This window comes from Dysidea avara, chromosome 9 (genome assembly GCF_963678975.1).
Source record: "Dysidea avara chromosome 9, odDysAvar1.4, whole genome shotgun sequence".
Classification (NCBI taxonomy): domain Eukaryota; kingdom Metazoa; phylum Porifera; class Demospongiae; order Dictyoceratida; family Dysideidae; genus Dysidea; species Dysidea avara.
Window position 1 is genome coordinate 5,500,747 of NC_089280.1, and position 18,206 is coordinate 5,518,952.

The following is an 18,206-nucleotide window of genomic DNA, read 5'->3' on the forward strand; positions in this document are numbered from 1 at the left end:
TTACACATGGTGCTTATAATTTCAAGAACTTGGAAATCACAATACTGATCTTTGTTTGCAACGCTGTGTATCAGGCTGAACATAGCTGAAAACAAAGTGTGATGGCCACTTCACCAGTTCACTTAACAGTTGGGGCTGATGTAGTATTATATCATTCTTTCTTTTGATGTGGTCACCATATGTTACACATCACAGCACTGGTTACTTATGGTACTGTTACAAAGTTGGTACAGATGAGGCCAACTGACTACATAACACAGCAGATGGCTTGATAAGTATCTCAGCCTTGTATTTCAAAAAGACAGTTAAACAGTTCTTTACAAGACATCTAGCCATCCTTATTTATTTTGAAATGCCTTCTTGGCTAATACTGCAATGCTACACTCATGATAAAGTACTTTATAAATATCATATACCGTGAAGTAGAAAATTTAATTGATGGGAGGTAAATTTAACGTTGACATACCTAAGTGACGAATTTAAATTTAATGGTTTCTCTTGCTTGCAGAGGCCTGTGCTAGTTATGTATGTACTGAATATTCAAGATGTTCAGTGATCGTGTCATGAAGGTCCAAGCCACCTCAAGGGGTAACTTTGAGTATTATAGCTGCATCCTTACCAGAATACAACAGTAGCTATCTGGGATACATCAGTAGGAGAGTCACCCTTGCAGTTGTCTCTGGCTGTAATATACAGTACTATCATGTTGTATAATAAAGTACACATTGTATTAATTATCATCTCAATAGTGAGGTAATTATTATACTGTGCTATATATCAGGGGTTGTGGAGGGTTGCACTTTCTCACAAAATAATGTTGACCAGAAACCAGCCTCACATTACCTTCATAGTGTCTTCACAGGTTTAATATAGCTCAAAAATGCCTTCAATGTGACCCGGAACTCTTCCAATAAGTTGCTACAAAATAGAATAATAAAGGTTATTTAGTTGCTATGTTTTCACTGTTAGATATCACTTCAGTCGCCTTTTGGCATACTGCAGAAAGTTCAGTGGGGTTTTCTGGCCGAAATATATCACCCTAAAACCAGCTACCTCACAGTGCCTTCATGGCGCCTTGGCAGTATTGGCTAGGTATAACCAAGCCCAAAAGTTCCTTCAATACGACCTGAAATGCTTCCAAAAATTTGCTACAATTTTTATTTTATTTAAATTTTCTACTGACTATGCCTTCAGACAAGCATAACTCAATAGCGGCTAAGGCTACGAGCTTGATTTTTACTGTTCAACATTGCTTCAGCCGGATAGGTGCCTTTTGGCATACTACAGTACGTACAATGCATGCTTTATGGAGTTACTTGTATCCTTCTTTGTGTCCCATTTATCTTTGCTGAGGTATCAATTCACAGTAACGCCATGTGATGGCTTCCCTATGTTTGATGGGAATCATCCGAGTTTTTCATTGTGACTGGATTGATTGCAGAGATCCTTCTCGTAGTGTTTTTCATTTGTACTGTGTAGCAGGCTGAACATAGCTGAAAACGAAGCATAATGGCCACTTAACTATTTACATACTTGATAGTTGGGACATGTGTTCAGACAAAAACAATACGCTTGGTACCATTCCTTCTTTTCTAGTGCAACTGTAATGTGGAATGCATGGGTCAACTTTTTAAAACAAGAACTTGTTCCACAGGAAGATATATACAATGTATTAGACAACTCTACAATGGAGTGTGTGTCCTGTGTTTATACTCTACAGGGATATTTCCCTCATGTTGAGCTGACATGGCTAATTTGCTCTTCCCTTGTCACTGATTTTAAAAGAAACCATCCATTAAAGGATGAAACCCGTTTTGCTATCTGCGTAATTTGGGTGGATCAAAAGTGCCGATGGACATCCTGCCCTGGGTTATGCCCAGTTTGTGGTTTCTTCATTGACTGTTTGAAAACAACCGATATGCCACTGTCACCACTGCGTTCCAAGAAATTATCCTGTCTCGGTACAAATTATAAAACTAGGTGTTTAGGAGCTACATATATTCCAGTAAACTTCTCACAGTATCTATCTTAGCTGCATACACTTATGGATGGCTTCTTTAGCATTTACTCACTCACAATGGGATATACATGATAGTACCATCTGTACACACCTTGTTGGAGGTTTTTGTCAATGATAAATACATTATGTTTAACAATGTAGTACCACATGACTTTATGTGGGGGTCTGAGGGTGTCTACTATTTCTCTATGTGGCTAAAGCGATTAATTTTAAGGCATGGCAGTCTTCCTAGTACTCCCCCAGTTAAGGCTTTTGTTGGATATATTTATTTAGGTGTATTCCAGTCCAAGTCAGTTGCTATGGAGTTTCATGTTCTCGGTGTAATATGCAATAAGCACACGTACGTTATTGACTGTTGCATTGTCTGCATTGTATGTATGTATCTATCCATATTAATGTATTCATTGAAGAGGATTTCCTAATTTGGCCAGTGAAACATCTAAAGTTGTTACAGAATTTAAGAGCGTATACGCTCGTATGGACACATGGCTGAAGCACTGCCTCTTCAACTATTGGATGACATTTCCTGGTATACCACACCAGATATTGACTGGAAGATATCATGTGTAATTGTCTATAAACAGGAATATCCTTTGTTGATAAGCATCCATTTCCTTTACTAAACAAACTGACAGTGTTCTTTATTGAAATTATTGTATGGCTGGTAATGGTCTACATCGAGTATCTTGAGTATAGTCATTGTTTACTTCCTTCTAACTGCTCTCCACTTCCACCTATCATTCACTACCACCATTGTGGTATTTGCTGTAATCCTGTACAACTGTAATGTAACTGTAAAAGAGTATATGCTCAACTGATTTTATAAGCTTTTGTACTAAAGATCCACATCTCAGATTTCCCCTGACTTATTATTTTGCTGAGAGTTCTCCATTAGATGTGTATCTTTATATTATACTTGAAAGCCAGCAGTATTAGCCATAATGTGGAATTGTATGACTGACTAACACTCTCTGAAACTAAAAGTAAAGAACACAATATCATTATCTATTTGATGGACACACTATATACACACAGTACAGTTATTCACAGTTGGTAAACATGTGACTGTTAACAGGTAGAGTATGTAGTGTAGGAGCCCAGCTGTGTCTGCTCCTCGAGTGAGAACAATACTTGTAATATACACATATTGATTACTATTACTGAAACCTGTAGAGATGTCAAACAAAATGTGACCAAATTAGACAAAACAAGACTTCCAATTTTCTGACTTCAACCAATGCTAACGTGGGTACTCAGTAAGCTATTGATCTAAATTTTTCACGCAGTTCTTCCATAGCATTGTAAAATACCAGGTCAAAATTTGAAACTAAAGGCATAGTCCTACAGTGTACATTGAGTTATGTTCAAAGTCATAAAAGTGGATGTGTGTGGAAGCCTTGTTTTGTAAAATTCGGTTACAAATATTGAAACTATAGCTACATAAACAAAAAAAAATTCAAATGTGTAAGCTCAAATCTAATCATTTTATTAGGATTTACTCTTGGACAATGATGAGTGAAATAGTAACAAACAAAAGGGTTATACTCAGCATATTACTTATTCGTAAATAACAAAAGACAAAAAGTCAGTAACAACATTCTGGCTATGTGCGCAATGTAGAAACTGTACAAAACATTTGGCACTGTGAGAATGTTGGTGGCTCCAATTAGATTGTACCATTTCAAATTGAGTATGTAATGCATGCGTTTCAAAGGATTCATGGCTAATAATTATACTTCCAATAACTTTACCACTTAAATGTGGCGAAAACAGGCATACAAACCCAACATTTGTTGGGTTCATTTTTATGTGGTATAAATAAAGTAGCACCATCAGGTTGCTGCTGTAAGCAGATCTGGTTAAATCGATGTTACTGTGACAGAAACATAGTACATAGGCACCATGTATTCTGTATAATTACAATTCTCTTCTTCGTGCATTCCTACCTCCCAACCACCATAATCAGTACACACAGTGTTTCCAGCATTATCATAAATGATTCACGTGCAACATAGATCAGTATACCGAATATGTTAAGGCAGTAATCTATCTCGTTAACTCTTCTGTTAACGTTAATTTATGCATTCCTATGAACAATGGCAAGTACAAATAAGGAAGTCCAGTAATCCACAACGTTAACTTTGCCATGTCATCGATGATGACAAAAAGTCTTAAGATATTACCACAGCCTTTTGTGACACTGAACAACTAACTTTTAAGGTTTGTTTTTCGTATTTAATTATTATTTTTCTGTGAGGTGTACGATGACAAGACCTCTCACTAGTTTGAGGCTCACTCAGGCTCACCCCAATCAATATGGAATTGTGAGTTGGAGAGAACCTACTTCACGAGTATTCATCCTATTTGTATAGGATGAATACTCGCGAAGGAAACAGGTGCCACGCCCTTTAATTAGCAAGTTTTTTAATCACTCGCATGAGCGAGTACGACGTTACGTTTGAGCGGTACCATATATACTATATTGATTCAGTAGTACACTGCCTAAATGGTCTATTTCTTGTGTTGCCGAATAATTTTAGTCAAATACTTTTCAGCAATTCTGATCCATAAACTATTTGTATGTAAAAGTGTCTCAAAATGTAGTCATAGAAGTAATTGTCTCAGAAAGAATATAGTCACACACCCTGAACAGTGTCAACCTTTAAGGTTGCCTATTTTAGCATAAATCGAAAGGTGATAACAATTCAGGCTTAGAATTTAATACCTTTCAAATGCTATAGTCACTGATAACTCCAGCTGTACTGTACTTAACAGACAATGATGGGAGTGGTGGGAATTGTAGTCCATCCAGCCTGGGAAATATAATAAAATCAGTTGTGTTTAGTATCTTATGATTCATTATCATAATATTAATAATAGTTTTGAGATTAGTAACCATTGCTTGTAAACAGTTATTATGGGAAATTTACTAACCACATAATTTTACACAACCATCCTCATGAATATATAGTATATTTAAAATGGCTGAATGTAATGTACCAACCTTGTCAGCATCAGAGGATAGAGATTTTTCACTAGTGTTGCTGTATTATGGGTGCATGCTCACGTAGGAGCGGAGGATATATACCAGCTTCATTAAAATGATTAATATGCCAAATGAATGGTCATCCACAATGTAGTCACATTGAAAGCTGACTTGACAAGTTTAAGATAATTGTTAGCCAGATAGTGTATCCATCTCGTGCTAGTGTGTCTAAATGGATGGTTTCCCAAATCTGATCACATACTACCCAAATATGGTTAGGTATAAGCTTATTAGGCTTTTCAAATTAAGTAACCATATAGCCTAAACTAATTTTTGTATACCTTCCTTTGTTTGGCTGCCAAAGAATATTTTCACACTGAATTCTGGTACGAGAGTTGATTGGACAAATTTAAATACTTTGTTAATTTTTTTTGCTATAGAAAGTTTGAATGAAAGGAACAATGGTTTTAGCAGCTTAGGAAATTATTGCTACGTGTATAGATACGTAGTATATACGTTCCTGTGATGTGTGAATTCTTTAACAAGTTTTGCTTTAATTCTTTTCAACTCATGAGCTTGATGTGATATCACTTTATCATTACTAAATGTTAGAGAGCTGTATCTGTGTAGTAGTAGTAGTAGTCAATATGGAACCTGATGTAGCTATTCATGGACTGTCACTTTCATTTTTTTAATATTTACTTACTTTATTTGAGAATGATTAGATGAACAATTTATGATGTGTTCACTGAACACCTAACATCTAACCACCGTAGTGTGTGTTCATTGGTATATATTTGAGTGAGTAATTACATTGTACTGAGTCACAAAGGAAATACAATGTATTGATGGTATACATACTTCCTAACAACAGATAAGGAGGATAAATTTACTACCATCAACTGGTAATTGCCATGTGTTAACACTTATTTGTTTGCTAAAATCATGAGGACTTCAATAGGTGTGTTGTCATCATATTGAAGTCGGTAAAGTTATGTATTTACACATCCAGTATCCATTTTCTATTTCAATTCCCAAGTTACATTATCAGACTTCTATTCATGTTGTTATGGAAATGTCCTAACTTTAAAGGGAATACATTTCCAAAAGAAGCCACTATAATGTGTGTATGTGATTTCCTAGTGTACATGTGTAGGACATATGCTTCACACTTATCACTTGTACATCTTCTGCTATAGGCATTGAAGAACATGTGGTTGAGGAAGGAGGGTTTACAAGATCCCGGTGTACTGGTACCTCTTGCTTGTGGTGCTCTGTCCAGTTCATGTGGTCAACTGGCCAGTTACCCACTATCCCTTATAAGGACTAGACTACAAGCACAAAGTAAGTGTTAGTTGGGCTGCTGTTATTGCCGCTCGAATAAGCACGTATAGCCGTGCAGGTATGTAAGAATTTGTAATGTGTTTGAAGAAATTTCACTGTACATAATTATTATGTTAATCCCTGTCCATTTGGCCATTAAGGAATTCTGTTAGTAACCATGTAAATGTAGGTTAGAATTTTCATTATTTTTTAATTATTTGAACTTTATGCAAAAATACTTTTGAGGGTACGTGTAGGTGTGTGCGTGTGTGGAGCATTGTCTGGTAACAAAAGCAAGAAAGTTTGTCCCCTTTAAAATTCCACAACTTAGCCTGATATATCTACACATGTACATACTTTGTCTACATATCACTAGTCTGTAGTATAATGAATGTTGTAAATAGTAGTAGTAGACCTTGGTTACATCAACAGTTAATAATTTGACATTTGGATCACGTCATCGAATAGTTCAGCATATGAAGCTAGTCCATACTATATTACAGTATCCCTGCTATTGTGTTCACTAGAGACACACTACACAATTACTATGGTGTGGTCCACCACAAGTGATCATGTGATGTAATGGAGTTACTAATTGGTCAGATGACTGCAACAAGAATTATAATTATGATATTTAGTTATGAGTAAATTAATTGTGTAGACACGTGCTATTATCCAATAAAGACCCATGCAGCCACTGTAACATCAACAGTGCAACACACGATAAAGTTTTTCTAGCGAGATCTCTGCATTAAGGATGACCAAGTATCTTGTTTTAAGGGTAAAAGTTGACTGAAGGTTTGCTCAGTATAAAGCTGGAGCCATTCTGTCTACAGCATTGTCAGTGTTCCTAATATCATGTAATTGTCCTTTTGTCTTGTTGCAGTTACAATAAGTAAATAGTGAGTTTCTGTTTCTGTACAAGAGCTGGTATCGATACTTAATACTATAAACAAATCTTACCTGCACATGGCCAGTACACCCATATCAGTGCTTCCCTGTTAATGCTGACTGTGTAGTAATCATTTCATAAACTGTGGCCACTTTGTAAACATTTCTAAAGATTCTTTCCATGATATGCTATTAAAGCATTCTCAGACCTGTATGTACTGAAAACTGTGGAAGATCTTTATTACGATTAAGTAACACTCTAGAGATGTCTTACAGTATAGTTGCCTGGCAATAGGTATAATCTATTACACATAGTTTACAACACTGTATTATTAATATCATTACAAGTTTAATGGTTATCCAGTAGTCACAATGGATAATACTGGCTGCGGTATCCAAGCAGAAATATCTTGGATTGATATTGATGAATATCTAACACGCGCAAACAAGTGTGTAAATCTGTATGTCTTATTGTCTACATTTACTATGTAAACATTGGCACGTTCTTAAATGTGATGGTCTACTAAGAACGTTTGCGGAAAGTTCAGGCTGTTTTTACTAGACTTATTCATTACTATCACATCATCACTTGAATGAATTGAACTCATGTAAATGTCTTCACAATTATGACCACATTAGTCATCACTGTCATTAACTGGTTGCCTTTCGAATTATTCTTAGTCCAATATCGTTCTCTTTGTGCTTTATACAGACTGGATAAATTCCATTAGACTGTACACACTTCAGAACTTCAACATTTTTGCTTGGCCAGTTTTTTTGTCAGTTAAAAACATTTTCAATATAGGGTGACAATGTGGTGGAGCCTTCTATCTGGGAAAATGATGATGGCAAAAGTGTCTATAATGAACTATACAGTGGAACCTCTCTATTACAGACATTTTGGGACTTTGAATTTTTGGTCACTTTTTGCTGTAATATAGAGGTTTTCCTCTTTCAGAGGTAAAAATGTATTAACCAGACCTGTTGGGACCAAAAATTTTGTCCTTATTATGGAGGTTTTTTCTATTGTGTCCTTAATTCGGGGAGTTCGCTAAGAGAGGTTCTACTATATTTATTGTCAGGTGATTGATACTGTTGATATTATGTTTTTGTGTGTGTTGTTTTTGTAGTTGCTAATTGTACCCTGTGTCTGTGTTACGTGTGTTGTTGTGGGGTTGTCGTCGAACAGCTAAGAACGGCTAATTTGTATTATAAATCAATCAATGTGATGTCTGGTGCATGTTTACTATCACATGACGGACATGTGTGTAACATGTGATTGTACTGTGGGAGTAGCTGATACCACCTCATTGTTACTTGTACAAATGGTACAAGTTTGCAAGCATCTCATAAAAGTGAATTTTAGTAATAACATTTTACACTGATAATGCAGTAGAGTATGTTCATGAGGACATTTGAAAATTACATAATCCGCATACTTGCAGTTAGTATTGCTATATATGGTAAGTAAAGTTCATCCCAAGTTGTTGTGCATGTTACACGAGCTCCATTATACATGGGTAGACAGCCTTACATGGCTGTAATAAGTTATGTGTTTCACTAGTGGAAGGCTTAATTGTAGTAAGAAATTTTCCATATTTTAATATGATGGTTTTGTTTGGGTAGAATGGTCAGACTGATTGCAAATCATACAGACTGTTTAGGTGAATGTTTTCAAAGTCACCATTTTCTAAGAATGTCTGTATCTTGATGTCACCAGTCAGTAACTGTAGCCATACAACATGGCATATATAGACTGGGCTAATTTTTGTTTGCATTAAACAAGATAATTAGTTTTCAGTTAACCTGGGCAGATCTCCTTGACTTCCTGTCAAGGGAGCTGGTCTTCCTAGCGGTGCTTCCCCAAATGGTTGTGATTGTTACTATAAATAGAAATACTGCTATTCATTGAGCTGTGTAATGTTTACATGTTGTGTAAGATAAGAGATGATTATTGCATATTGTGGAAGTGGTTTGGTACTGCCCATCCAGTGTGATGATGAAACTACTGCAAACTTGTGTAATCTTACATGTAAATAGAGTGGTGAAAATGATATTAGCAATAATCAAATGAATAGTGGCTTATCTATTCACCCCCTTCAATGTGCAGGTCTGCACTGCTCAAATATCTTTGTAGGCTTTTCTTTAGAAGTTTGTGTGTCATCTTTTGTTATGTAACAATTTACAAGTATGTTTGTTGCATCCTCCTGTCCCCATACATTAATACACAACCTTCAGTGTTGGGGCAAGCAATTACTTTTTAAAAGTAACTCATTACATATTACTTGCAACTGAACTATTTAGTTACAGTTACATATTACCCTTAAAATAAAGTAACTATAATAATATTACGTATTATATTACTTTGTGTCCACAGTCTTAATCTGTCTCTTGTGCAACTACCACCTTATCACTTGACGTGATTGTGTTGTTGGGCTTTGTATAAATCTTGGTTATAATTGTAAGAAGCTGGTGAATAAGCTTCATTCATTAATTCAAGGTGGCTTCATTACTTCATTGTGGCTAGGCGTTACTCAGTGGATTACTAACGAAATTAGTAACTTTGTTGTATAAGGGGAACCAGGACCAAGTGGCATTGCCTGGGTTTCGAAGATGGTGCTATTATTGACAATTTGACTTAATTTTTGCTATTGTACTTGTATTGTTTCTGTGTTTGTGCTTGTCTGTTGTCACTTTAGTAACTTGTAATAAATTACATAATATTAGACTCGTTATATTACTGGTTTTTATAGCATATTTCGTTATATTACTTGGTTACCACAAAAGTAATAATTATTACATAACGCCTTACCCTCAACACTGACAACCTTATTTGATATTTCCACACAGTATTAACTTACTTGAAAATTTTAGTTGGTACATTAAGATTACATAAATTATTTTTTAAATTCAAAATGGCAAGCAGATTTTTTGTTAATAAATAGCTCAGTTAGACAGCTCACATGACTAAGAATATAATCTGCCCAAGCTAGGCACTACCACAACAGTTGCTTGATAGGTGCATTCAACCACCAGTGGTACCAAAAATCACTGGTATGATTATGATTTAGTACCAGAGAGACCACATACAAAGGAACAACTGAGAAAAACGATAACGTGGCCAAGGACAGTAACCATTTTGTGGCCTAATGTAATTAATGATTTCAACACATGGTTGATTGCAGTTTTCATTTATGGAATTTTGTCATCAAATTCACGCCCATATTCATTTTTAATATTTTGTGTACTTGGATTGTATTATTTGATAATAGAGGCCGTCCTGTGTTTGTGTTGTAACTATTGGTAGTTTTGCTGACATTTCGTTATGTAATATAAATACTTCATTAAGGAGTGATTATTGATAACACTTAGTTGTACCAACACACTGTACACTCTGAAACATGTTATATAATATTTAACTTAATCCTAACCAGATTGGTATACTTAACAGGTGCTCCAGTATTAGTTGGCAACATTGTCATCACTGATAAAACTGAAACAGTTTTGCATATTTGGTATTTGAATACACTCTACTATTAACAATCCGGTACTCATAAATACTATCTCTTGTACCTGCATTTTTTTTCCAGATTTCAAGTGATAGCAATGATGGCACACAGTATATTAGTAAATGTTTTAACAAGCAAAGTGCTTTAAATTCCACAAATTAAAACTCTACAGCCTACATACATACCAATTTTACTAACCGCATACCAAATACCTTTTTGAGTATTTGTTTCAACTGTTACGAACATATTTAAAAGTTGTGTGGAAATGTGATTATACAGTCTTTGTGTCATGGGCATATCATATTTATTGAATGGATAAGGTTTTTCTTGGATTGTCACAATTTGTTTCATTGTAAGCTGGTTGTACACATCTTTTTTGTATTAAAAGAAGCTTGCAAATTTAAATCTATACTTATTGGTGTGAACTTGATTTACTGTAGTAACCTTGATTAGTTTGTTGCGTAGTTTTTAAATATTTGAGATAACGGACATTGATGTAACATGATCTAATATTACTAGTGCTCACATAACATCTTGTAACTAGTTTTTATTTGGTACATACCCTTTGTGTATTTTAGACCATGTGTTGTGCTTCTATTTTATTGATCTAATCTAGGTGTGCCTGTTAGCTTTGTCACTGACCGAGTTCCTCCCATATTAGAAATGTTGTGGTGTTACATGATATCAACTCCCTCTTGGTGCCGTATAGACTAGAGAATTTTTGCATTTGAATAAGTAGTACATTTTACTGCTTTAGTGGCACTATTTAACTATAAAACTCTAAGTCATTGCCCAACAAAAGCAATTTTTTTGACTTTGATAAATTATTTGGTAATTACTGATTTCATTGTGAATTTGTCATTACATAATTCTTCATTGTACTGCAGTTTGATGATGGTCGATTCCTACAGCAAAACCAGAGATCCCTAATGTCCTGACCTTATTACCTATTGACATAGTTGCTACAATAGACATATCACTTTGAGTGATCAACCTTATTATGCAGTGACCTGATTATATGGCTTCTCACTATGCTGCACTGTGCAAAGTTCTGTTCTTTGCAGTTATGCATTCTCTTTTATTAAATTTTTCAACATTGTGTTAAACACCCTTAGTTACAATTTTAGTTTAAAAATTAAGTTTATTTTTAATTTAATAATTAACAGTTATGGGCTTTCCTTATTTCATTTTATCTCCATAGTAAGTTTTTCGATGAATTGTGATAAAGCACACTAACCTTACTTAAGGCAACATGAGGACATACAATCTCATGTGTATTAGATTGTATAGAAGGCCAACGTCAAATAATTATGAAGCCTTAGACAGGGAAACAACACATGGTTTCTTTTCAGATTAAATCATTCAGCTACCTTAACTTTTTTGTGCAGCAGTATGGTGTAATGGAGTATAGTGACAGGTACAAGTTGTTATACTAAGTGTAGTGATGGGAGCCCTCTATTTGAGTACATACTGTCGTAATATTTACAAACTTTAGCAAGTATTACTGGGGACAACCACATACATGTGAAGTGAAACAAATAAAACAAGGAAAACGTCTACATTTTTTTAAAAATGGATAATGCTTAAAATTCATTGAAGTGTTAAAGTGTTGGGGAATTTTGCCACAGTTATCTGTTGTTATAACACAATTTGGCACACTGTTAAGTAGTTGAAATTGAAACTTCCACACTTCCGTAGTAGGGAATATTATTTGATATTTGCCATACAAGCACTTCTTAATAAGTGTAAGCTGAAGTATTTAAGAAGGTATTGTCTTCATCTCTAGCTACTCGTGTTGGTGGAGACAATGGTGCAGTGGGCATGATAGGTACAATCAAGCTTATTATACAGGCTGAGGGACCTTTAGGGTTGTACCGTGGATTGGCACCAAATTTCTTGAAGGTGGCACCAGCTGTCAGCATCGCTTATGTTGTCTATGAGAAACTGAAGAGTCTACTAGGAGTACAAACTATTAGATGAATAGGAATATTTCACCGTTTTTATGTAATTTATTTATTTGTATATATTTTTAGATAAATAATATGGTTGAATGTATTTCACTATGTGTAAAAAAAAATCACAAAACTATACGTGATTATATATGTTTACTGAATAAGATTAGTCTATTTCCCCCATGTACCTACAAATAACTCACTTGAATATGAAAGAAGAGAACTACATGTTCAATATTAATGCTTAATGTCTAGCATGCTTTTGATTTAAATCATTTCTGTTTTGGAGGAATCCTATCTTAGTTGTGTAGTCACTATAGTCAGGGCAATAGAGGCCTGCCAACTGGACATGCATCCAACGAGTCCCTATTCTCATGAGGGGAGAAATGTCCTCTCCCACTTGATATGCGACAACACTTTTGTTTGGTCTGTGATGTTGAGCAGTGTCCCTTGTGGAGCTCTGTTTTGTGTCATGTGATATCATTAACATGGGGAGTACTTAATCTAATGATCTTTTCTATTATTAATCTTGTTAGTAGTACTAGAACATAAATGATGAAACAGTATCTCTAGGGTGTGTTAATCTTTGCTATAGAGGTTGGTATAATTACATAACAACAATATACATTCTTCAGTTCAACACTGTCAGTTGTTTATGTTCTTGCTGGTAAATGCAAAAGATTTTACAGGAAATTTTGGTAAAATACAGACAACAGTCAAACTGCTTATTGTACATATTCATTGAAAGTTTGTTTCACAAGGAGTCCCTTGTAACACAGTATGCGCAAGAAATCACAGACCAGATAATGACTTTATCAATTATATGGTCTATATAGCAAGCACCTAAACAACCACACAGTCTGGGATCCAAAGTTTTCTCTTTAGATGCCAAGTATGTTCGTGCAATGTTTGCATATAGCGTACGACAAACCCATCCATCACATTGTCATGACCAGTATCAACATATCCAGTACCGTCACATTGTAAACACATTTGGTTAATTTTTTTCAATCAGGACAAACATGCTCTGGTACAGGTGTGATGATATTCCCGTAGTTGGTGACACATCCTTCTATGTTCACAGTTGAATACTCTCACTAACAATTATAAACATTGTTGTGTTCACTATAGTCTGTAGGTGACTCTCTTAGCAACAACTACATTTATTGTAAAGGTAATGTGGTACATGACAGTTGAATCAATTATTTCACTCCCCTGGCTTTGCTAAAGTACTTCACCTCTCTAATTGTATTAACATACTATTATTCTTTGTGATAAAAGAGATCTTTGGCAGTCCCACACATGACAGTTAATGGCCCACACCTTGATTACCAGCTAACACAATACTACATTGGCTTGGCTCTCATGGAAACAGTTAATGTTATTCATATGTTAAGTGATTGCACTTAGTGAGCTACTACAATTTTCAATGTGGTAAAGCTGAAACTATTCATAGAGCAGATAGCTACTGACCTTATACTGGATAGGATTACAACTTGACAAATAAACATAGTTTTGTGTATGTCAGTGGTAGCTATCAATGAATCACATGTTAAATTTTCAATTGATAAAGTACAGCTAGTTTGACTTGGACTCTTGAAGATAATGAGTAGAGCTGTTTGGTATAAGGGACTCAACAAATTTTCTTCCATACATTAAAATTTAATCTTGTTTACTGGTTTAGCAGTAATTCTATACTGTTCCTGTGGCAGTGACCCCGGAGCCATCTGTATCATTTGTTTACACCAACACTGTGTGTCTGCATGGTAACGTAGGAACTATCACTTAATTGATGTTTGTCAGTTTGAAAATATATATTATTTGAAGGCAGCTGTATGTGGTCTGTTTGAAAGAATGTACCTTGTAGAACAAAACTGTAGCTAGTATGTACAAGTTGAGCTGGATCCTGAAAAACAGCTTAAAATGAATTGTGGCTCAAAAGAATTAATATTTCAACAAACCAGATGATTAAAGGTGACAGTATATAAAGGTGTCGACAACAGACACACATGGTTTGGCTCCATTACAAGTTCAAGAGTGAATTGTATTAGACACTAACTATACTTTTAAGGCTTCTCCGTAGAAAATGTATGGTGAATATTTAGATTGATTGTAAATAATGTCAGACATTTCAATATAAAGATTTTGAAATAATATTATGTTTAGCAGGTCAAGCAGTGCTACAAATGAGCCAAATTTTAAGATCATGTGTAATTGCATCCATGAGTTATTAAATGTTTTTGAAGATCCAACTTGTACTATAGCAAAGAATTTTTTTTGTGATATTGTTCATAACCATTTCACATCATTTCTTTATCTCGTATGCATCAACATGAAAGATAATTATAATCACATGTAGCCACAAAAAGCTTTCCCTTGGTTTAAAACTATTGCAAAATGATATCCCCCCCCCCCTGGATTGTTTCCTGGTATACAATTATTAGTTTATCTATGGGTTGTGTTTTTCGAGTTTTTTGATTATGAACTAAATTGAATTCTTCCCTACACTGAAGGTATATACCCCAAGAGAATGTGTTTGCGTTGTCAAACAAGACAAGTATCATATTGTACTATTTCCTGCCACTAAAATTATTTTAAGATGATAATATGATTATGATAATTACACACCCTTCATAAACACTAGTTTGTAGTTTAAGGACAACATCAAACTTGCTAACCATCCCCAAACAAGTGTCAATTCTCACTTGGTCATCCCTATCCATCAACATCCCAAATGTTGATCACCACTGATGATATTATTTACAAACATTTAATTATCTACTTGGACTTGATAATATTGTGATGTAATAAATATTCTGCCAGGCATGCTGCTGGTCTTAACACTTCAGACTACAATGAACTACATTACTTTCTCATACTTACACAATATAGGTACATGCTTGTAATAATGTGTTTGATAAATAAATTCCTATGGTTGCTGCATGGGAATATTTGCCAACTAAGAAGTTACAGCAGATCTTAAAATAACCACCATCATTAAAATTTTGTGACAGCAATAATTAATTTACTCTCAGAGTCTTGTTTTCTTGTGAAATTCCCAGGGTATAGCAAACATTTATTGAAGGTGAATTTTCAGTTGTAAAATTGTGGTAAACAATGTTTCGCTGTATTTGTATTGGATATGAAGTATAGTAGTTGACTGTTTAGATACCTGTTTGCTGTTTAACGTACTTGTCAAACAGTAAACTTTGAGCGGTACAACATCACAGTACTACTAATGATTTTTAACAGTGGTATAGGGCATAATAGCATATTAGCTATGATGACAGGAAAGCCATTAATGGTCTTATTCCATTGTGCTTGCTTATAACTATCTCATTCTTGTAAAGGTCAGCACGCTTAAAGCTACATCCCCATTAAACTGGGTTTGCTCACATAAAAGTCCCTGATGTTGAAAAGAATGACATCATTACAATTTAATTCACCACTAACCATCCACTAATGCAAGTGGCATGTTAAAGAACCCACAGCTAAAATCTAGCAGATTTTTAGGTAGAAATGTATACATTTAGTTAAATGCTGACTGTTTAAGCCACCATAGGATATGAAGCAGTGGAGGATTTCCTGTACATTTAGCACTACATTAACATGTAAATTACTTGTCAGTTCAAGGTTTAGCCATTCCTTAACCAGCCGTGGATCACAACCACAGCACACGTCTCCTACAGCTAACATCTCTTGAGAGCAGCATGATCAGGTCAGAGACAAGTGGAGTGATGATAGGGTGGTTAACCCCAAAATGATTTACCACTAATTTATAACTCAAATGTTTCAATTAGCTACAATCCCATGTTCATCTCTTAAATGTTTCAGTATACTAAACTAGATTATAATTGTGTGTAAGTGATTTCATGCGAACATTGCATGTGGCATGACTTCGACATTATGTAGTGTTAGATGTTGTTTCTAATGAACAACGTGAGGGAATGGCCATCAAGACAGGATATGTTGCTGTCTACAAATTGCACTGGAATTTTCAGTAGCTACCTCCTACCTTTGCCATATATACCCCTATCTTGTTCGGACACCTGATATAGCTATACTACGATAAATATATGGGCTGTCTCCAGACTTGAAGCCTATACATAAACTATTATGATAATGAGAACTATGCATTATAATAACTAAGTTTTCAATCTAGATTCATGTCTACATTCCTGAAGAAGCCCACTTGAAGTGGAAGCTGTTGTATACAATTATTCAACCATAACAGGTAGCAATAGGAAAGATTTTTAGGTAGCAATCAATTGGACACATACGCACACACACCTGCATACACATTTTAATTGCTTCTCAGTATGGCCATTTCAAATAATTTTGACTGCTGTGTGTATGTTGCTTATTTAGTTAGGGCAATTACATAGCTACATATAGGCTGAGTGCAAGACAATGGCAAAACATCTCTCTTTTAAAATTCCACTGCTAGAAATGGAGATCAGAAATTGCCAACCATTTACAATGGTATAAGAAATCATCACTATCAATGGCTTCCTATTGGACTGAGGAATTGTCCATTATAGTATTGGTCAGAAAAATAGGGACTACAGTAAACAGCTATCCTAGCTATGTGATCTCTGATAGTCTAGTTATAGCTTTGAGGAGTGGTCAATATAGGGCTGTCATCATGTATAAAGCTTAAAGGCTGGTTTTGTATGCATCCACTCTACTCTATTATCCAAGCTATTAGCTATAATTAATCTGCAAATACTGGATTTGAGATGACACTGCCTGCATGGAAGTCTCACTTTAATGACTATGTAATAATTATTCCAAACAGAATACTGATGCCATTAGGTGTACTGACGTAACATACTGACACCGATCATGAACTGTTAGCTCCTAAATGTTATAATTTTATGCACTAAATATATATGAATTGAAGTCACTGCAGTGTCACCTAGTTATGTCACTGTTCTGGTAATCTGCAAGAGCAGTGATAGCCATTTACCTAGCTAGCTATGAAAAGTGGGATGTTATGCTGCGTATAAAAGATCATGTCATGTCTAAGTTGAGTTGTCATCTTCCTGTGTAGCCTATTTGCCAGTGGGATATTTGCATTGTAGCTAGCTACTAAGACTATAGCTATCAACAGATTCTATATTGCCCTCCAGTGCCAACCTTATAGCTATTGTATTTAAACTGTGGCAGGATTGAATTAATCAACCTACTATCTATAGCTATGAAAACCTTATGCCATAGACTGTTAGATAGTATCCAGCTACACTGAATGCAATAGCTCTCTATGTTAGTAGCTAAGTTACATAGTATTATTTCTCATTACCTTTGCTAGCTATCGTGCATACGCGCTCAGACCTAAAATTGGTCACCATTCAGTTCTCTGCGGCAGTTAAACTACATGAACTAGTGACGACAACGTTTCATAAGTGTCAAAGCCACTAATTCTCTGTTAATTTAACTGACGAGATTTCCTCTGACCTAGTAAGGTTTCGTCTAGCAGCTATAAATATGGTGCAGCTACAGTCAAACGGTCATAAACACTGTCA

General features: G+C 35.1%; 1 protein-coding gene across 1 annotated transcript in view; it reads left to right on the plus strand.

Annotated features, from left to right (window-relative positions):
- LOC136266911 (mitochondrial adenyl nucleotide antiporter SLC25A23-like) overlaps positions 1-12,827 on the plus strand; it is a 49,359-nt gene extending 36,532 nt beyond the window's left edge. Inside the window, exons 9-10 of the mRNA XM_066061956.1 lie at positions 6,206-6,350; positions 12,516-12,827. Coding sequence (XP_065918028.1) covers positions 6,206-6,350; positions 12,516-12,709 — 339 coding nt within the window. The 3' untranslated portion in view covers positions 12,710-12,827. The remainder of the gene's footprint in view (positions 1-6,205; positions 6,351-12,515) is intronic.
- Positions 12,828-18,206: the final 5,379 nt, after the last annotated feature.